The sequence below is a fragment of the Enhydra lutris genome, unplaced genomic scaffold (assembly GCF_002288905.1).
Source record: "Enhydra lutris kenyoni isolate GAN:26980312 unplaced genomic scaffold, ASM228890v2 scaffoldscaffold39, whole genome shotgun sequence".
NCBI lineage: Eukaryota > Metazoa > Chordata > Mammalia > Carnivora > Mustelidae > Enhydra > Enhydra lutris.
In genome coordinates, this window is record NW_019154123.1 from 12,978,948 (window position 1) to 13,002,152 (window position 23,205).

At 34.2% G+C, this 23,205-nt stretch overlaps 1 protein-coding gene across 4 annotated transcripts in view; it reads left to right on the forward strand.

Annotated features, from left to right (window-relative positions):
* The first annotated feature begins 14,978 nt into the window (after positions 1-14,978).
* Positions 14,979-23,205, forward strand: part of LOC111155016 (ankyrin repeat domain 28) — a 123,643-nt gene continuing 115,416 nt past the window's right edge. For 2 of the 4 annotated variants that reach the window (XM_022515011.1, XM_022515014.1), the window contains exons 1-2: positions 16,642-16,871; positions 17,984-18,067. In XM_022515011.1, the coding sequence (XP_022370719.1) occupies positions 16,746-16,871; positions 17,984-18,067 (210 nt within the window). In that variant the 5' untranslated portion in view covers positions 16,642-16,745. Of the gene's footprint in view, positions 16,872-17,983; positions 18,068-23,205 lie in introns of all 4 variants that reach the window. The other 2 variants (XM_022515010.1, XM_022515013.1) reach the window with 2 other exon arrangements.

The window sequence follows — 23,205 nt, forward strand, 5'->3', positions numbered from 1 at the left end:
GACAGAGACGACTCAGCTGGAGCTTAGGGTCAGTCAGGTACCTCAGAGCTACATTAATTTCACTTCTTATTGTTTATGATAAGTCTCTTTATTGTGTAAGCCAGTTGAGTGTAATGTGCTGTTTTATTTTAGTTTAGGATAGCCCTAATGTTAAAGAACAAACATACTTGAAAGTCTGCTGTACAGAACAGGAGACACTTTGTGGGAGGCCCATTAAGCCGTAATGATGAGTCTCATAATTTTAAGATCACATTAGAATCATACTCAAGTCCAAAGCTTCATGAGTATTCTCACATACTAAATGTTCTGATTGTGAACAAAACAGACAAAAACATTTCTGTACTGCAATAACTGATAAAGATTTAATTACCCAGTTAGTGAAGAATGAGCCAATTACCAGTTTTGACAGGGGCCCCTTCTTTCTATTTAAGAAGTTGAATATTGACTACATCTAAAGGAATTGACCTTGTTTTACTCTGAAGTAACATGAAGTTATAAGCATGGCTTTTTTATAGGTTTATCAAGGGCATGAAAATTTATTTACGCAAAAAAATTCCATGCCTGGTACACATTAGAAACACCCTTTCCTTTTTTTAACAATAGAAGCTGTTCTCTAAAATTTTAGATAGCACTCTTTAATAAAGGGAGCTGAAGAATATGAAAAATGTTCTAATTATCTGAGTCATTACTTGGACTTTAAAATAGTTACCAGTTTCAGTATTTTTGTCTCCACCTTCTATAGTTTAGAAAGATGTGAATCATTTTCTTTAGTATTTCCCAAATGATAGCTGCTTTGAAAGGGAAGTGATGTATGTGGTCCTAATTTGTATGTGAAATAACTAGTGTACACTTCAGTTACTGATTTTACTGCACTTTGTGGGATTCCCTTGGATGTCTCATGTAATTACTGTTTATAAAGGTAAACATTGGGTAACCATAGCAACTTATTTTTAAATTGAAAATTTCCCCCAGTTTTTAAAGTGCAGTAACTTGATACTACATTTATCCCAGTGTTACTACGTTGTAGAAACCAGAATGATTTGTAAATAACCTCTCCTCGGTTTTTTTTTTTAAGAAAGACAGAAGTTCAGCCTGTTTAAAAATTTTACATTCTAATTTGTAACACTGGACCTAAGTTGTCTTTGACACAGTTGCTCAGAGATAATTTACATAAATAATAATGTAAAATTATATTTCAGAGAATGTATTTATCCTGGGTCTGGCAGGACATAAGTCATATGCCAGAGATTCTGCTAATTAACGTAAATCCCAACAAAAATTATACTAATAAGAGACCGATCATGTAGGATATTTAAAAATAATACAGCTTAAATAGCTACTTCAGTCTGGCCTTCAATTTAGTCTAAATGATGAATACTTTTGCGTAATTTTAAACTACTTCTTGAGGTAATCAATATTATGAAGAAAATAATCCAAATTTTTAAAATATTGCATAAATGTAGTACTACATGCTTGACAACAGAATGTTTTCCTCCCCCTTTTCCCTTAGTTTTGGTGTATTGAGTGTATTCTAGAAAACTATCTACATTGTTATATTTGGCTTATTAATTTTTTTTTTGCTTGTATACTTTTGAAGGAAATAATTATTTCTTTTTAAAACTCAAATCTAAAAAGTCATTTTAATGTTGATTTACACCTTAATTTCTCACATGTAACTCTTGAATTTATACTCTTTCCGGGAAGCCCATTCCATCTCCTATCTTGACTGAAATTTTATGTTTTCATAAGTACATGATTCTCCAGAGGTCATATGTATCTTGGGAATGCCTCTGTGTGCATGTGTGTGTGTAAGTGCGTGCACATGTGTGTATGAAGGAAGGAGAGGAAGAGAGTCAGCATTCTTCTAGTCATCCACTATAGCTATTAAAATGTTACTTGTCTAACTAACTATAAAAAAATCTTCCTTCTTTTGAGGCACATGCCCTCTGGCTAGGTGACTCTTGTTGTTTGTTGCTGTTGTCTGGCGAATCTCACTCCAACCTTCTACATCTGGATCAGAGTTCTATCAGTCATCTACATGATTTCATTTCTTTGTAGATGACATTTTATGTATCATATTTCACAATGTCACAGCTTCCACACTAGTAATCCTCTCCACTTGGCTCTAACCACATACTCCAATATCCACATCCCACAGTTTGTTTCTTGTACTACCTTCACGTCTGTATTTTTGTTATCTAGTCTAGATCCCATGACCCATTACTTTCAACTGCTACACACTCACACTTTGTCCTTTTCAACTTTATGCTTTCTCTTCCACTTGCCTTACCCACATCAACCCTTCCTTCCTTTTTCAGAAGACAGAGATCTTCTCTTCATAATTCAAGGTAATTTTCCACCTCCATACTAGAATTCCCCTTTTTCTGCATCTGTGAAATTTCCTCTTTTATTTTTCAGTTATACCCCCTTTTAAATCTTTTTAAAATATTTTTTCAGCATTAGGTTTTATTTTCTAATTTTTTTTAAAATGTAGATTCAGTTAATTAACATATAATGTATTATTAGTTTCAGAGGCAGAGTTCAGTGATTCATCAGTCTTATATAATATCCAATGCTCAATACATTGTGTACCCTCCTTAATGTCCATCATGCAGTTACCCCTTTTTGGTGATACTAAGTCTTCTAATTCATGAACACAGAATATGTTTCCATTTATTTATGTCATTTTTATTTCTTTCATCAGTGTTTTCTAATTTTTTTTTAAAGATTTTATTTATTTATTTGACAGAGATTATGAGTAGACGGAGAGGCAGACAGAGAGAGTAAGGGAAGCAGGCTCCCTGCTGAGCAGAAGGCCCAATTCGGGGCTCCATCCCAGGACCCTGGGATCATGACCTGAGCTGAAGGCAGAGGCTTTAATAACCCACTGAGCCACCCAGGTGCCCTAGTGTTTTGCAATTTTTTAATGCACAAGTCTTTTACCTCCTCGGTTAAGTTTATTACTAGTATTTTATTGTTTATGATGCTATTGTAAATGAGGTTATTTTTTGAATTTCCTTTTCACATAGTTTATTCTTAGTGTATAGAAATGCAAGTGATTTGGTTGATTTTATATCCTGCACCTTTACTGAATTAATTCTAAGATTTTTTTGTGGAGTCTTGAGGATTTTGTACATAATGAGATCATGTCTTCATTTTTTTTTTTTTTTTTTTTTTTTTTACTTTTTTCTGATTTGTGTGTCATTTATTTCTTTTTCTTGCCTCATCTAGCTAGGAAATCTAGTACTTCATTAAATGGAAGTAGTGAAAGTGAACATCTGGGCCATGTTCTTAATTGTAGAGGAAAAGCTTTCAGTTTTTCATCACTGAATGTGTAGGCTTTTCATATATGGCCTGTATAATTTCCTTCTACTCCTAGTTTGTTACAAGTTTTTATCATGAAAGGGTGTTGAATTTTTTCAGATTTTTTTTCTCTCTCTATTGAGATGGTCATGTTTTGTGTGTGTGTGTGTGTTAATTGATTTTTGTGTAATGATCTATGGTGCATGTCAGGCATAAGTCCCATTTTGCCATAATGTACGATCTTTTACTTAACTATTTATTTTTTAAAATTTTATTATTTGACAGAGAGCAAGAGCCCTGAGCAAGGGGAGGGGCAGGGAGCTGCTGTGGGACTCCCTGCTGAGCAAGGAGCCTGCTGTGGGACTCAGTCCCAGGACCCTGGGATGTTGACCTGAGCCACCCTGAGCGAAGGCAGATCCTTAACCCACTGAGCTACCCAGGCACCCCATGTATGATACTTTCAATGTACTGTTGAATTTGATTTGCTAGTACTTTGTTGACAATTTTTGTGTTTATGTTCGTCAGGAATTCTTTGTTCACCTGAAATTTTATTTTTTTGTTGTGTTTTTGTCTGGTTTTGCTATCAGGGTAATGCTGGTCCATAAAATTAGTTCAGACGTGTTCCTTCCTTTTCAGTCTTCTTTGGAAGAGTTTGAGGATTGGCATTACTTTTTTAAATGTTTGCTAGAATTTACCAGTAAAGCCATTTGGTCCTGGGGTTTTCTTTGTTGGAGATTTTTGATTACTGATTCAATCTTTTTCTATTCATGGTTTAGTCTTTGGTAGGTTGTATGTTTCTAGGAATTTATCTGCTTATTTTAGATTGCTCAGTTGCTTGGCATTGTAATTGTTCACAGTAGTCTCTTATTCTCCCCCTTCCCATGACATCAGTTATAATATCTCCTCTTTCATTTTTTATTTCATTTGAGTTCTCTTTCTTAGTCTAGCTAAAGTTTTATCAGTTTAATATTTTCAAACAGCTGACTCAGTTTTGTTGATTTTTTTTTTTTCTATTCTATTTTCTTTAGTTGTGCTTTAATCTGTATTCTTTTCTTCCTTATGCTAACTTCGGGCTTATTTGTTCTTTTTCTAACTCCTTGAGGTGTAAAGTTAGGTTATTTGAGATCTTTCGTTTTTAATGTAGGTGTTTATCCTAGTAAACTTCCCTCTTAGTACTGCTTTTGCTACATCCCGTAAGTTTTGGTATATTGTCTTTTCGTTTTTGTCTCAAGATACTGAGATACTTCCGTTTTGATTCTTTCTTTGATCTTTTGGTTGTTCAAGAGTGTGTTGTTTAATTTCCATATATTTATTACTTTTCCAGTATTCCTTTTGCTGTGGATTACTAGTTTCATTCTGTTTTGGTCAGAAAAGATATTTGGTATGATTTCACTCTTAAATTTGTCAAAATTTGTTTTGTGACCTAAGATGTCATCTATCCTGGACAATGTCCTGGGTGTGCTTGAGGACAGTGTATATTCTGCTACTGTTGGGCGGGATGTTCTGTATGTTTCTGTTAGGTCTATTTAGTCTATATTGTTCAAGTCACTGTTTCCTAGTTGATTAGCTGTTTCAATGTTCTATCCATTGCTAAAAGTGGGATATTGAAGTCTGCTACTGTTATTATTATATTGCTGTCAAGTTCTCCTTTCAGTTTGTCAGTATTTGCTTCATATATTTAGATGCTCTGATGTTGTGTGTGTGTATATTTATAATTGTTACATCTCCCTAGTTTTGTCCTTATATAATGTCCTTTGCCTCACATGACAGTTTTTGACTTAAGGTCTATTTTGTCTGATACACGTTTAGCCGCCCTGCTCCTTTTTTGTTAACATTTGCATAGCATATCTTCTCCATCCAGCATATCTTTTCCATCCCTTTACTTTCAGCCTGCATGTGCCCTTAAGTCTAAAGTGAGTCTCTTGTTGGGACACCTCAGTGGCTCAGTTGGTTAAGAGCCTTCAGCTCAGGTCATGATCTCAGGGTTCTGGGATCCAGTTCCACATCTAGCTCCTTGCTCAGCAGGGAGCCTGCATCTCCCTCTGCCTGCTGCTCTCCCTGATGTGCTTTCTCTCTCTCTGACAAATAAATAAATAAAATCTTAAAGTGCATCTCTTGGAGACAGGATATAGTTGGAACTTGGTTTTTGTTTTGTTTTTGTTTTTTGTTTTTTAATCTATTCATTCTCATTCTATTGGTTAGTGTTCTTTTGAAAAGAATTCTTTAGCCTTCAACATGTTTATCTTGATCCTTGCCTTTTCTTCTGTAACCTTTTTTGGGTTAAATATTGCCTAGTTTATTCTTTTCTCAGGATTGTATTTATTGAAGAAGTCTAATCTATGGTCGCTACCACTACTTTTGGTACCTTCTTTTCATGAGTCAACCTATTTTTCTCAGAAATAGGACAGTAAGTCATAAAACGCTAGAACTGAAAACAACTATAAAAATCATTTAATCTCTTTAACTTGCTTCAACAGTAAAATGAAGGTGCCAAGAGAAATGAAGTAATGTTCTGACCGCTAAGTCAATTTTGGTTAACGTCAACTTAAGGAATTCTATATGGACCTTAATATATGTGAAGAAGCCTCTGAATACGGAAGAAAATGGAACCTATAAAATTGATGTGCTTTGTTTCATACAAAAATAATATTGCCCTCAAACCAGGGTTAATATTGTGGTTAAATTAGATATTTGTGTGTTTTCAGGGAAGAGACAAAAGGTAAAAGAAAGACAATGAGCCTTTCAAGTTATGATAGAAATATTTCGGGTGCCTGGGTGGCTCAGTAGTTAAGCGTCTGCCTTCAGCTCAGGTCATGATCCCAGGGTCCTGGGATTGAGGCCCACACCGGGCCCCCTGCTCAACGGGAAGCCTGCTTCTCCCTTTCCTGCTCCCCCTGCTTGTGTTCCCACTCTCTCTCTGTCTCTCTCTCTCTGCCAAATAAATAAATCTTAAAAAAAATAATAGGAAAAGTCAGGTAAGGCTGATAGCTCCTGTTTTGACTATTTTACTGTAGAACATTGTATATTCATATTACTTACTCTGAACCATCATAAAAATCTAAATTTTGTTCTTTTCCTTTAGACAGTAATGTAGGTGAACAGTTAAACTTTTAAAAAGTTAGTATTTATAGGGTGCCTGGGTGGCTCAGTGGGTTGAGCCGCTGCCTTCGGCTCAGGTCATGATCTCAGGGTTCTGGGATCAATAGAGTCCTGCATCGGGCTCTCTGCTCAGCAGGGAGCCTGCTTCCCTCTCTCTCTCTCTCTCTGCCTGCCTCTCTGCCTACTTGTGATCTCTGTCTGTCAAATAAATAAATAAAATCTTTAAAAAAAAAAAAGTTAGTATTTATAGATCTAAACCAGTGTTGTGTAATGATTGTCACTAGCAAGATACATATGGCTAGCTAATGTAACTGAGGAACTGAATTCTTGATTTAGTTTTATCTAAATTCTAAAAATACTTGATTTAGTTATTGGAACTTTAAAATATGTTTGCAACAACTCAAGCACACGTATTTACATCCTCAGTTGTAAATTTCTTGAGATCTAAATACAAATCTATTATTTCTAATGAAAATTTAATGTTCATATTGAGATATGCTTAATTATAAAATACAAACAAAATTTGAAGATAGTTAAAGAATGTAAAATATCCATTCTGTATTGACTACAAGCTGAAATAATATTTGTGATATATTTGATTACATAAAATATTGTTATAATTTTACCTTTTGCGTCACCATTTTAAAGTGTTTACCTAGAAAATGTTAAATTTCTTACGTGGCTAGTTTTTCATTTCTGTTGTATGGCACTTGTCTACACTTTGGGTAACTAAACTATTACTCTGTCATTATAAATAGTTTTAATGCTAAATAAACCTAATAAATAAAATGGTTTCAGCCATTTTCTGAGAAATGTGATCATCAAGAGAAAGTTTTGATATTAGATGTTCTAACTAGTTGACCATTGGTTTGAGAAAGCACTCTTTCAATAAATCAGAGGAAAGAGTAGCAACAGGGAAGACTATGTATAACTTTATAAAAGCCATCATTTTTTAAGAGAATGGACACTTACAAGATATCTTTATATACCAGTTACAATTAATAAATTTATATGCTGTACTCTTACCTCTAATTTAATTAGTAGCAGGTTTGTCTTGTAGCTCTAATTTAGGTCTTCTGTATATACTGCCTTTTACTCTCTTTTTTGTTCTTACCTTGTATTGGATAATTTTTCTTGTGTGCCTCATTTAGGCTGCATAAGGTCTTCTTCCCCTGCTTTACTGAGGTATAATTGACTAGTAAAAATTGTATTATTTAAGGTGTACAATGTGATGATTTGAAGTACATAGCCATTGTGAAATGATTACTGCTATCAAGCTACAAGTGTGTTAATTAACACATCTGTCACTCTCATAGTTACTTTTTTTTTTTTTTTTTTTTTTTACGGTAAGAACATAATGTCTACTCTCAGCAGATTTAAAGTACATAGCTCAGTACTCTTAACTGTAGCCATCCTGTGTGTGTATAGATCCCCCAAAGTTACTGTTCTTTAAACTGAAAGTTTGTACCCTCTAAGTCTTCCCATTTCCCTTACCCCCATGCCCTTGGCAATCCCCATTCTACTCTGTTTCTCTGAGTTCAATTTTTTAGATTCCACATGTAAGTGGAATAATACAGTATTTGTCTTTTTGTGTCTGGTTTATTTATGCTTATTAACATAAATATCCTCCAGGTTCATCCATGTTGTTGGCAATGGCAGGATCCTTCAGTTTTATGACTGAATAATACTCCATTGTATATACATATAGCATATTTTTTTTGATCCATTCATCTGTTGATAAACAGATTGTTTCTGTTTCTTGTCTTAGTTAATGTCGCAATGAACTTGGGGGTGTAGACGGCTCTTTGAGATACTGATTTCATTTTCTTTGGATATATACCCATATATTTAACTTTTTGAGGAACCTTCATACTTTTTTCCATGGTGGCTCTACCAGTTTACATTCAACCAAGAATGTATAAGCATTCTCTTTTCTCAACATCTTTGCCACCATGTTTTCTCTTGTCTTTTTGATCCTAGTCATCCTATCAGGTGTGAGATGAAGACTCATTGTGATTTTGCTTTGCATTTCCCTAATGATTAGTGAGTAGAACACCTTTTCATGTACCTGTGGCCAATTGTATGTCTTTTCTAGAAAAATAATTATTTAGGTCCTTTGCCTATTTTTAAAAATAAGGTTATTTATTTGTTTGGGTATTTGTTTGTGTTGTTGGTTGATTGGGTTTTTGTTTGTTTGTTTTTATTGAGTCATATGAGTTCCTTATAGATTTTGGGTATTAATCTGTTATTGGACATATATAGATTACAGACATTTTTTCCCATTCCATTGGTTGTCTTTTCATTTTGTTGATATTCTCCTTTCCTGTGCAGAAGCTTTTTAGTTTGATGTAGTCCCATGTGTTTCTGTTTGCCTTTGTTGCCTGTGTTTTTGGTGTAATATCCAAGAAATCATTGGGTTGCATAAGGTCTTTGAAGGTGGAGATGATATATGACATTTCATAATCTCTTGGTGTGTGTATAGTAGAGTGGAAATATTAATATGAAATATTTGTTGAATCAGTTGTTGTTATAATTTTAAATGTTTTAAAAATCAGGTATTCTTGCCAAAAGGTTTTTAGATTATTTCAGTGTAGTGAATTTTGAGTGGGATGGAACCAAATCTCACCATCCTGCAGGAATTTTTTAATACTCATCTTAGAATTAGACAAGTTCAGGATTCTTAACACTTCATTTTCAAATCATGAGAGTAGATGTCAGGATACAGATTTTTGGATTAAGATTTAGAAAGGATGTAGAGCCTGAAGGTTCCTTGGATATGATACAACAACTCATATTACCTCATTTTAGTTTATTTGGAAACTGAAGAAGGCCTAGATTTCTTAAGCTCTTGTAAGCACTAGTTGCTTATGTAAAAAAGCTGGGAGTTGCTTGTGATTACCATCTTCTTCCTTACCCCTACGGCCCATCTAATAGCATATCCTGTAATTCGCTTCCTAAAATATATCTCATACTCTGCATTTACATATCTAACATCTTAGTTCAAATTACTTAATTTTGGGATTATTGCAACAGTCTCCTAACTAGTCCTTTGGCTTCTGTTCCCTACACTGAAGCCCCATAATCTTTGTAAAGCACATCATGATGATTGTCTTGCTTAAAAATTTCTAATGACTTTTGAGTCACTTAGAAAATACCAACTTTATAATTTGGCTTACAAAGCCCTTTATAGTCTTTGAGTTATTTCTCCCCCCTACATCTGTTACCGTTCCTCATGGTTGTTTGCTGCAGCCACATGGACCTTCTTCTGGGTTTTTCCCCCCAAGAAATTTTTTTCTTCTACGGTATATCACAGTTTGCAATTTTGTAATATTTATTACTGTGTAAGCTCTGTTAGAATAAGGATTGACTGTTTATTCATAATCTTGTTTCCTTAGCATAACAGAAAGCCTGGGACATAGTCGATGATGAATAAGTGTAGATGAACAGATGAGTCATTGACTGACTGGATGTTACTGAGCCTCCACTTCTCATATACAACTTGGGTAGTAGTACCCATAAAAAGTGATGAGGATTCAGTGAGAATATATTTTTTTAAGATTTTATTTATTTATCGAGAGAGAGCAGCAGGCAGGGGCATGGAGCCGACATAGGTCCCAATCCCACAACCCTGAGATCATGACCTGAGCCAAAATCAAGAGTTGCACCCCACAGTGAGAATATTTGTGATAAATATTTGTTTCCTTCTCCCTCCACTGATTTTTCTTTGCTTACCCAGTAATATAGCAGAATTGTTCCTTAAGCTGTTTTCTGCTTATTGTTTCTATTGCAGTTTGTTACAGTTAATGTTTATAATCCATTTTATTTTTTGAAAATTTAAGTATACTCTACTAAAATGTGGATCGCTGATTGATGACTGAAGGAAGAGTAAGGTTATCATTTAGTGTTAGCTTGCAGTCTGAGTAAAAGATAAGAGACTCAAAATCAGATTGACTTGAGGTAGAATTTCTGTTTCTCTGTAATACAAGTGTTGGGAAGTGGGCAGTGTAGGGGTTTTATGGCAGTTCTGTCCCACAGAGTCCTGAAGGGACCCAGATCCCCTCTAGCATACTCTTCTACCACCCTAGATTCTGGTCCTTGTTTGGATTAGGATGGTGGCGAGTCATCCATGTTCCAGGAAGCAGGGTGGATATACCATTTGTCCTTGTAGGAATAGGAAACCACGAACATATCTACTTAAAATGCTGGTCAGAACTTTGTCCTGTGGCTTCCAGGTACAAGGGAGGCTGAGAAGCGTAGACTTTGTTCTGTGAGGCTCTGAACTTACCTAAAAATTAAATGTTCTAGTTGAATGGAAGGTGGGAAGAATGGATGCAGAATATGGGTAGGTCTTTGTAAAGAACACTTCAGAGTAATAAAAGGTAATATTAATATATGTTAACAATATACATTAATAATGTATATTAGTTATATTAGTTATATTGTTATAAAGGGTTAACAATTTGTTATTACCATTATAACATACCAGTGGGATCAAACTGCTTGAGATCATTGGATAACAGTGGTTGTCAGCCATTTTGGAAGTATGGGTGGGTAAACATTTTAAAAAATAGCCTAGTTTGTAAATACATTATGTGCAGAGAATTAATTTGCATGTGTTACAAGGATTTTGAATTCAGCATTTTAAAAATACGTAATGTCATTTTTCGGTGGCTGTACTAAGAACAGGGAAACCTGACCAATAACCTTAAAGAATAGCTATTTAAAAATTTTTTTCCCCTCTCTGTTCTTCTGCCCCATTTTCTTTTAAATCTGTTCATAGGACTTTTTCTGAAGTATATGAGCAGATGAAGCCTAGCTCAAGAAGATTGTTCAGGATTCTTGAAGTATGAGAAATGTTTCAAAACATTATTTAAACCCACTTCCTTACCATCTTTCACCACAAGCTTTTTATTTTTTAATACTCAGAGAGTAGCCACTTTTTACAGCCTGAGTAAAATTCCTTTTCTGTGATAATCAGTATGAAGGTCACAGATCAATATGGAGGAGCATAGATTCGATGAGATTTGGATTGAATCTATAAGAAAGAAAATATGATTTGTGTCAGGAAAAGAAATTCTGGTGTAACAAAATTAGGAACCTAAAAAAAAAATCAGGACGTTTAATATCTTAACATTAAAGGTTTAAACCAGCTTTACTGTTACATGATTCTGTGAAGAATAGGAGTAAGCTGTTGATAGGATACGTTTTAGCACAAAGAATGGAAGGATTATGAAGTTGTCAGAGTTTAAATTTGTTGGCTTATTAAAAATTAAGTCTAATTTGTCCTAAAAAGTAAGTGCCTCAAGAAAAAAAAAAAATCACATCCCTTTGCCATTGTTCAGCTGGAAAAAAAATTGTTTTGAACGTAAGTTTGCAAAATCTTTGTCAGTAATTTTTCATCATATATACTTTGTACATTCTTAATTTCTTAAGTAGTTATTGACCATCTCCTTTTCCTTTAAGATATAAATTCCTTGAGATTAGGGGCCTGTTCTTATTCAGTAGAAGGTATAAAACAGTGCTATATGGTGTTGTTAGCTTAAATAATAAAAAATAATGAAGTATTTATCTTTTTTTTTTTTTTATCTGTTCTTGATTATATAGGCTATCTTGGGCCAGTAATCTTTACCCTTTCTCTTCCCTTAGACTGTAAAATACAGTGAATGCAGAAGTATGGTAAAACCCCTAGTCCTTCTTCTAGCCTAAGTTTACTGCTTCCTCCCTTCGGTAACTTCAGTAATAATTAATTTGGTTATTGGAGTATTATGACAAATTTATAGCAGTCCATTAAGAGGCCTGAAAACCGGGGGTGGGGTTGGGGAGGGGTGCTGTAGTTAGCAACTGAATTGCAGTCTCTGACACCAGTCTGAATTACCTCACCACTGGGGAGAGAAATCATCAGTAGTCCTCTATTTACCACTGCCCTCACAGGGGATATCATTCTATTATCCTAAATATCCATCATAATAAGACTGTCTTCATTTTATTTCAAGCTAGATTTTGTAAATGTCCTTTAATAAATGTTGAAATGAGACACAGAGAGTTTAAGTAACTTGCTCAAGGTTATAGTTAGGTTAGTGGGAAGCCAGTTTAGAACACAATCGGTTTGGCTACAAAGCCTATGTTCTCAGTCAACCACGGTGCTATTACTGTATTTCTCCCAAATAAAAATCTCTGGAGATTATTATTCTTATAAGTGTAAAACAATTTAGGCTCCAGGAATTTGCCTTGCCTAAGGACACAGCTAATCAATAATGGAATCAGAATTTGAATTCCAGGGTAGGCTGACTCCTGAGGCCTTAATTTTAGCTGTCATCCTCTATCATTGTTTTATATCCTGTCAACTTCTGCATGTTAAGTTGCTTACCTACTAAAAGTACAAAACTCACTTTACTGCACTTTAGTGCCTCATGTATTTTCTGATTAAAGTGTGTGTGTATGTGTGTGCATAATATATATACTCTTTTTAAAAAAAATTTATTTATTTTAGAAAGAGAACATGAGCAAGAGGGGCAGAGGAAGAGGGAGAGAGACTCTCAAGCAAACTCCAGGCCGAGTGTGAGCTGTTATGAGACTTGATCTCAGGACCCTGAGATAATTATCTGAGCTGAAACCAAGAGTCAGAAGCTAAGTGACTACACCTCCCAGGCACCCCTATGTATACTCTTAATATATATGTATTCATGTATACATATGAATTCCCTGTTGTGTTTTATAATTTTGCCACTCAGTTCCAGAGTCTTGTGACATACTGGAATTCTTTTCAATAAAATTGTTTGTAAGTGGAAAAAAGTGGAAGGGAAATGTTTATGCGTGCATGGTGTATATAAAAACATAGTCCCTGCCTTCAAGGAGCTTGTGCTCTGGCCAGGAAAAACCTGTGTGTGGAAGTTGATGTAGAACAAGAGACAGGATGTACCTATTTAAGTAGGTGAATTTATATACTAGATACTTTGGAACAAGTTAAAATTGCCTATATAAAAAGAGATTTTGTTTGGGATGGGGAAAAACAACCAACAATGCTGAAGATAGAATAGAAGATACTATTACCATAGTGGTTTCATTTTCACATGTTTCACATATCAAGATGATATTTTTGATTTAGCCATGTGGAGATAGTTAACATCATTTTGTATGTCAAAATATTTTCATATATTTAATTTGGTTTTAAAATACAACTCTGTGAATTGTTAGCATATTTTAGTATCTTGATACAGTTATATTAGGATTATAGGTTTTTTCATAGATTGACATTTAATGGTTTTTGTTCTTAAATTCTGGCATTCTTATATTATCTATTTCATGCTGTTTTTTTTTTTTTTAATGTTTTGGTAAGTAAATTGGCTTACACACATATGATAACACTAGTCCTGAAATAACCCATTTTGAAATAACTCGTTTAGGAATATTATGGTCATAAATAGTATATTCCTTTGTTACCTGAACTTCTCACAGCCATTATAGGTTACCGGTCTTTTAAGATTACTTATACTGGGGCGCCTGGGTGGCTCAGTGGGTTAAAGCCTCTGCCTTTGGCTCAGGTCATGATCCCAGGGTCCTGGGATCAATCCCCGCATCAGGCTCTCTGCTCAGCGGGGAGCCTGCTTCCCTCTCTCTCTCTGCCTGCCTCTCTGCCTGCTTGTGATCTCTGCCTGTCAAATAAATAAATAAAATCTTTTAGAAAAAAAAAAAGAGATTACTTATACAGTCTAGTATTTAGTATTACAGGTTGCAAAGATCTTGAGAAGAGTGGAAGGTTGGGGGCTACATATACAAGTATGTACACTCAGTGGAAGCAGAATAGATTTGAAAGAGCAATGTGTTTGGAATTAGGCACAACTTTACTAATTTATATGCCTTTGGATAAAATACTTAATTTTTGCATCTCTGTTTTTCCTCTTAATTACATGGAACCATAAGGTTATTTTATTAAATGAGAGTGTACAACAGCTCGTCATAAATGTTCAAAAATATTTCATTTATGAATAAAAATGCTAGTTGATAGGAGAAAGAACAAAGATTGAAGGGAAACCACGGTATTTTCATGTAATTTTTTGTTGGGAAATATCTGACTTGTTTAGTAAATAGGGAAAGAAGGGGAAACACAACTATAAATTGGTTGTTTTTGACACCTGATTTATAGCTTTAGGGAAATTAATTTTATAGAGGAAGGAGAATCTTTGCTTTCTTGATGTTACCCTGTGCTTTTTTGACGTATAGAAAATTAATGCTAAGGACTTTAAACAATAGTTTTATGTAGCTATTTAACAGATTTTAAGGCTTATTCCATTTCCAGATGGGAAGGTAGAATTATTTAATTTCTTCAGTGAAATTTAGATGATCCATAGAAGTTTTGAGCTAGGATTTTTACCTTTTGAAATGTTTATTTTTTCCCTTTAAATATATGACCTGATAGATTAAATTCAACAACCTAGAAATTGTTAGTAAATCTTAAATTTCTTTGTTTGAACTTCTTTGCATTTTTGAAAATAAATACATCTGCTTTATTAAAAAATGATCTTGGTAAAAAACATGAATAAAACCTTAGATTTGTGTTTTTATAGTCTCTTAAATACTCCTTCATCTCCCTTTTATGGGCTCACTGCAGACATTCTTATTGCAGCTGTCATTATAGGGTTAAACATTTGCTGTATTGTAACATACGAAAGCAGTTAAGCTGTTTGGAATTGTTTACTTGCTAAAACCAGTGTTAGTCAGCAGAGGCAGTACACCAGATTTCCTTGTGGCTTTTAGTGGAAAATGTTAAAAGCGCACTCATTTTTCAGTTACAGAATTTTTCAGTTTGATCTGGATTAGTCACAGAACTGGCATGAACCTTCTAATTGTGAAGGCTGTCCAAATGCACTATTTTTTTCTCCTGCTAGAGGAAGTTACATCCCGAGCAGTAGCTCAGATCTCTGGTAAGTGTAACATGTGAGCATTACTAGGCATTTCATCCTGCGGTTCTGCAGTCTTTGCTATTCAGACTGTTGCTCAGTTGGAATGCTTCTGTGGGGCCGATCCTGAGGTTCCGTAGATATTTTTTAAGGATCTACTCATTGGAGGTATCAGTGGCGTTTTGCAAGATCATCTGAGGAACGGAAAGCATCTGAAATCTACTGAAAAGGATAACTGTAGCGGTTTTTATAGTGGAAGGAAACTATATTGGCACAGAGCAGATGACTGAATAAAATAGTTGGCTCAAAGAAGATGCACAGTCTGCTGTTTTTTTCCTGTGAATGAAGACTATTTAATGGAAGCTGTATTCATGTGGAGATCAAAGGAAACACTGGAATGATAAACTACTGGGCTTTTCTCTCTCTCTCTTTTTTTTTTAAATGAAAAGCCTGAAGCAGTATTTTGAGCTCAGATGCCTTCTAATTCCTTCACAGCCTGCCTGTTCCATTAGGATCTTCTGCTAACACTATTTCTGCCTGGTGCTGTGCCCTTTTGCTGGAGCAGCCACAGACAACTGCCTGATGGAGAAAGAATGAACGCTCTGCCTTGCTTGTGCTATCGGTGGGAATAAAGCTATCTGTGTTTCTTCTATTATATGGGATATCTGGATTAATCAAGCTGTATTCTAGTACCAAGAGCCCTATTGTCTCTTGTGGTCTGACTCATCGCATGTAAATGTACTGCAGCTTTGCTATTAATGCAGAGTGTTGTTGTTGTTTTTTCTTTCCCAAACACAAAAAATTGTCAACCTCTGAGCTTCATTTTAAGAATTTGTGCTGAGCTGTAGATTTTTTTTTCTGGATAGTATCTGCAATAACCAGAAGCTGAAGAAATGAAGACAAGTTAGAAGTGGAAACAGAATAGTGGGATTTTTTTTTTTCCAGTTACAAGCAAAACAGCTACTCGTAATTATATGACCTTGCAGACAAGAGTGGGTATAACTGTAATCATCTCTGTCACAGTAATTGTTTCTCATTTCATTTTGTATTGTGTGGTGTTGTCACCCCAAACAATGATCTTTTTATGCAAGTAAAATTTCTGTGAGACAGAGAGCATTATGACTATTTTGGTAGGGGAAAAATATTTTTAAATGAGCTTGTACTGGACTTCGTTTTAGTTATTGACATGTTGATGTGAAATTTCTTTTAAGTATTACAGTAACCCAGCAAAAGATAGTAGAGTTTTGTTGTTTTTAGGAAGTTATGTTATGTAGTCATACTTTTAAACCTCAGTTTTTCTGATAGTACTTATTAACTTTAAAAAACCAGCTACGCTATTCAGAGAATGATCCTAAGTGTTGTACAGAAGAGGAGGAAAAACTACTTGTGCTCTTCCAACTGTGACTTTTATCACATAGCTTGGGATTTAGTATTTTAAAAGAGCGAATGAGTCGAGTGTGTATTGTTGTTTTGGAGGAGGTAGAAGATGAATCTCCTGCATTCATTTCTAAATTGCCACAGGAAAATAAATCCCTACATTCACCACCTTCCGGAAGTGTATTGGTAAGATATGAGAGTTTATGTTTACTGTCTTCTACTGAACTAGTAGGATAAATTTTATCTTTTAAGAATAAACAAGTTGGTTTCCACTAGTTTCATTAAAAACCTAAATAAAGCAATATAAGTATGTAAATATGATACATTATTACTTGGGTATAAAATGCACCCATTTCTGATTTTTACTTCTTTAGATGTTTAGATAACATTTCAGACTTTACTATCTCTTACTCTCTTGAAAAGACTTTTTTAAAGAAAACTTGGGGCTTGTTCTGGCAACCACGTTTCTGTTTTCATTTTGTGGTTTCAAAAACTGCTATAACAAGAATGAGGAACTGTATGTTTTAGGAAAGCTCCTGCTAGCAGTACCGAGGCACAGCCTTTTCTGTAATGAATTTTATGTATTTACATTTAGCACTTTTATATGAAAAAGAATCAGACTTCATCCTTAACCTTACTTTTAATGTTGTCAGTTGGTTTCTTTTTGACTGGTATGATACCTTATCAGAGAGAAACTGTTGTTAAGAAATTGTTATATTTAGATACACATGTGTTTGCCTCTTCGTGTTTTTTAGGTATATGATATTTTTTGGCCTTTGGATTGTAGTGATTTTAATCAATTGCTAGATTTTCTTTCTTGGATTTTTATCTGTGTAACATGTAATGCTAACCCACGCAAGTTATTTAATGCCCCAAATGGAACTTTCCAAAGAGGCCTACCTTCATGGGCCTCAGTGTGGCCTAGGAATGGGTTGTTTGACAAGTTATGTTCCACAAGTAGATGTTGAGATGTCACACTTGTATTTGGAAGACACTTTGTTTTTACCATATGTATACACACATATATAAACAAAAAACTTCTCACAAAAAATAAAGTTTGGGCTTATTATCTACCTAATTTTGGTCATACTGAATTGATTTTTTTTTAATTAGGCCTTTTTAATTCAGGGGAGAATCCTGTATTTTCATATGATTTGACTTAATGAAAATTTTGGTTAATGTCAGAAACCAAATTGATTATTGTTCCTAAAAAGAAGAAAAATTTTAGGTTTAAAAGTTATGTGTAAATATCTTTAGAATCATCCATACAGTGTGATTAATATTTTTATTGCTTTCTTGTATTTTAGCCATCGCTGGTGCAAGCTATATTTAATGGAGATCCTGATGAAGTTCGGGCACTAATATTTAAGAAAGAAGATGTTAACTTTCAGGTAAAACAATTAATTCACTGACACTGGCCTTTAAATCTACGTATAAAAACTGTTTCTTAGAGTTGTGATTCCGTTAAAAAGACATAACACAGTTCTGTAACAGTTGTTTTAAATGAAGGCAGAAGGGTCTTGAGGTAATTGCCTCAAAAGAAAGGGGCTAGACATACATTCAGGATAAAGAGTGTAACACATGAGAATTAGGAGTCTGTGAGGGTTATTTGCCAGCTTTTTACTTGGAAAATTTTCCACAGAAAAGCTGAAAAAATACCCTGAATATCCATATACCTTCCCTGTAGATTCAGCATTGATAACATTTTGCCACATTTGCTTTCCCTCTTATTTTTATGTATACTGTATATACACACTCATGTGGTTTTTCTTTTTCTTTTTCTGAATCCCATTTGAAATAAGTTGTAAACATGAGACTTCACTGTTAAATACTTGTATGCATTTTAGATGAGGCTTCTTTTTTGTGAACTTTAAATAAAAGACATTTCTATTAAGTTTATAATATATCTAATTTAACTATGAGATCAAATTTGTTTTCTGTAAATAAGCATTGTAAGCATTATATACAGACTCGTCTGTTTGAGTCTTTCAATAAAGAAAGACGTATTTAAAGTTTCTAAACTGAAAGGTACAGTGCATTTAATGTGCAGGACTGACATGAGACACATTGGGTATATGTATAATTTCCTCTGTGTTTTTCTAGTTGCCAATAGTTTCTTTAATTTACTAAATTGAGGCTAAAAATATGTAATTTACTGTAATAAGATCAGATTTATTAATGTGTGTTATTGACACTGGAAATACATTGACAATACATTTTTCATACATAAGTCAGTCCTCTGAATTATTGGGGTGAGGGGGTCATGAGTCAGAAAGTTGCTGTAGGAACACCAAAACAGATGACCTAAAATGATTGGTAATTCTATGAAAGCCTGCAAGTTCATCTCATCTTTTCCTTCACTCTTTCATACAGTTCTACTGTGGTAATATTAAGTAGATAGAAAAAGTATTTATCTTTTTAAAGTTGGATTATCCAAATAAATTTGATCTTTAGTTAAAATGGTTCATTATTACATTAGGTAGTGATCAAAGAAATGCTATAATTTTTTTTAAACCTTCCTAAGTGAATTGAGTTCAAGTTGATATTTATTGGATACATGCACCTAATTCATGATGTACATATTTATTTTAAATGGAGTGCCTGGTTACTTTACGTAATTGGGGTGTCCTGAAGAAATCTACTTTTCTTAGGACAGAAAATAATTTTAGTGGTATAGACCTATAAAAAGGAAGAGCTTTCTGTTCTGTTTAACTCTAGTCTTGGGTTTCTTTGTTTGCTTGTTTTCTTAATAGTTCTAACAAATCTTATCTTGGTGAGGAAGTTTGGACTATATTGCTCTTTACCATGATTAATGTCTCCATCACTACAAAGTCTCATTATAGCCAGCACTGTCTTTTGCTGTACTAATCAAATTATTTTAAATTAAAAAAAATTACTCAATCATCTTGAGCATCAGTTTATTCTGGTGTGATATCCTTGGGAACTGTTGTTTATGTGTCACTAGCATGTGACCCCCAAACATTTGTGATTTTTATCCTCTACTTATAGGTTCCTCCCTTAACTTACTTTTAACCATCATTTCTTAACATCTCCTCACTTGGGCCCTTACTCTGAAACTTAGTATTTCAACTCAGCTGGCCCTTCTTGAGGGTGGGTGACTCTTCAGTTGTCTTCAGTGATTCATGGGTTTTTGACAAGTTTTTTTTTTTTTTATGGCTACTTTTCGGTCTTTTCTCATGTGACTTAGTAGTTGAGAGTATTGTCATATATTTTACAATTTGTTAAATCTGTGGCCATTTTCTAATTCAAGATAGTAAATTTTTTCTTTTAAGAGGCAATATATACATTTGGTAAAACAATGTTTTGTCATATAAAATGACTCTTGATAGGTAATAAATATATTTAAGCTTCATGTCAATGTGACAATAGTGTTTTTCAAAAATTAATTTAAGTAACTGAGAGTAATATCTTTTTGAAACTTACAGTTTTTGAAGTTATTTTTATAAATTTTTAGAGGGATATACAAATTCAGATTTCTTTCTATGCTGAATAAACATAATAAACATTGTATTATTTTAGATATATTATTTTAGTTTCTTCAGTCATGTCCTGAAGTTTTGGATACTGTGGACCACCAGATAACATCTTTTTTTACTAATACACCTAATTGATTTTTAACAAAACTCTTAATTTAAAATGCATTTATATTATTTGATCTGAGAAAGAAGACTTTTGTTGTAGAAGCTATATGTAAGATGATTTTGCTAGAAATACTAAAGTTGGACCACAAATAATTGAATGCCTAACTAAATACAGGTTTATTGCTCATATATAATCTAGAGCAAGGTGATTTTGGGGTTGGTTAAGAGTAATTTCAGAGCTCTGGATGAGCTTTTCTCTGAGACTTTTAGCTTTCTCCTCATAGTAGATAAGACTGCTGCATTATATGCTTACGAAAAACAACCAAAGAAAGTGGAAAGGGGACCTTTACTGTAAGTTTCCTTTTTTCTTTGTTTCCTTTTTTAATCAAGCAAAAGCATCTTTTCTAAAATCCCCTTAAAACTCCCTCCTCAGGTTCCTTTGCTTACTAGTTTACTCTAAACTCTGATCCACCAACAAAGGTAGAATGGGATTAACTTCCTGCTTAGATCAACCATTGTTTATTACCTGGTTTATCTCCTGGGGCAGGAATAGAGGCTTACCATCACTGGTTGTCTGGCCATTCTTGGCCATTACATATATGCAGAAAATCAGCATTTTCATAGGAAGGCATAAAGGGGAAATAGTTGTTTGGATAAGTAACCTGATAGAAGATTTTTGATTGCCTAGAAGCAGTTGAAATAGCAAACTTTTGGAAAAATTAAAGTCACTTGGACATAGAAGAAGCACTGTTAATTAAAAAGGCAAAACAGTCAAAATTTATAAAGGCAGAGTAGTATTACATAGTGTAAAAGAACAATTGGAATATAAGTTATTAGATTTTCTTAACTTATTACCTATATATACCAGTTGACCAAATCCATTTAAGTTCTTTGTGACTCACTTTTCTTTTGTTAAATGTGTGGGTTATAATAATGGACTTCAGTGCTTTTTTCCAGTCCAAATTTAAGGTCCTCTAAAAATTCTGAATGACCTTGAATGACCTGCTTTTGCCCAGAAGGTTTCATTTGTTTTCTAAGTATACATAGCCAAGGGTACCTGAGTGGTTCAGTTGGTTAACTGCCTTTAGTTTAGGTCATGATTCCAGGGTCCTGGGATCAAGCCCCACATCAGGCTCCCTATTCAGCAGGGCAGTCTACTTCTTCCCCTCCCCCTGCTCATGATCTCTCTCTCTTTCAAATAAATAAATAGAAATCTTTATAAATAAAGTCAAAATAATTATATTTATTTATTATTTATTATATTATTTATTAAATAAAATAATAATAATTATTATTATATATGTCATTGCCCTAGGATTTACTAGGATTTAATGCCATGTTGTGGAGCCCAAATGATTTAGTCTGAAATACTGATAACACATTTCAGAGGAAAGGTCTGACTTTGAAAGAAAATTATTTTCTACACATAGAAATTTTCTTCTATCCAGAGTGATAAAAATCAGTGTTAATTACAGAATTTTATTTCAGAGATAGTGATATGTCTAAGCGTTCTTATCTTACATGATTCAGTTCATACAACAATCTCATAAAGTTGGTAGGTTAACATTTCCATTCCACCAGTAGTTAACAAAACTAAAACTCAGAAAAGTTGAACATCTCCAGGATCAGGATCTCCAGGGTCAGTAAGTATAGCAGAATAGGAATTTGAACCTGTGTCAGACTTGATAGTGACTGGGAAAATAAAGTAAATTGGAGAAAGAGAAATATATTTTCTTTTGTCAAATAGTGAAATAAAGCTGTAATGGTTCAAAAGTAGATTTTTTCCCCCCTAGAAGTTATGGCCACGTTCTATGGATTCCTACCTTTTAACTATAATATAAGCCTGATCCTAATTTTCATGATACCAAGGGCTATTAAATGTCAGCATTGTGAATCAATGAATACATAAGCCTCCCTGGTGCCAAATTTTTGTTAGACAAAAGCGTTATTCAAAATAATACCAAACTAGGAGTAATTATAATCTAGCCAGTGCTGTCTTTAGTGTTTAAAACAGAGGAAGGCTTAGATGATAAGTGACCCTTTTTAAAAACAAAGGAGTTGATCTAAGAGCTAGTCAATAAGTAGATCTTGCCTATATCTATCATATAACTTAATATTTTTGAAAATGCTGTCTTGTATATTTTACTCCAAAATATTTGGGGATTGATTTGTCAAAATAGCCTTTCAAATTATTAACATCTTTTAAGCTTTCAAAAATACCTTTTGGGGTCATTGAAATGATGTTGATTTTTACTTTGTCAGATGAAGTGCTTAGCAAGTACACATACATATACACACATATCACAGAAGCAGATCATTAGTTTTCATTATTATTGTAATAATATTGTTGGCAGTTAACACAAAGTAGTGAACTCTGCGTTTACACAGATTGCCCGAATTCCACACACCCCCACCCTTCACCAGGTTCTCTAGTCTTTTCTAGAAATGAGCAAGAATTGCTCTAATCTTCAGCCAGTCTTTCTTGTGGTCACATGTCACTTCTGGTGGCTGCCAGTATACTAAGCTGTTGATGTTCCTAAGCTCCTAACCTCTTTGCTCAGGTACTTGAGGTCATACGTACTCTCTGTCTTAAAGCTGTATTCATGTACACACTGTATGCATGTACATGGTCTTCTGTAGCTACTCACAGTTGCTAGTATTGGAACCCATAACTCTCAGCCCCATCTCAAGTGTGCCCACCCAACTTCCAGCTGACTTCCACAGGACATGGAGTTAAAAGGAGGGAGTGAAGAGGAGAGAAGAACCAACTCCATTAACACCCAGGAGAGAATTTTCCAATAGTTTCTCCATGCCTAGAAGTGGTACCTCTCCTCTATTCTTGCCAGTGCCTCTAGATTCCAGCCTCAGATTTTTAAATTTTCTTGATCAGTGTTCAGTTTTCCCCAAAGATCTATAAATGGATGTAT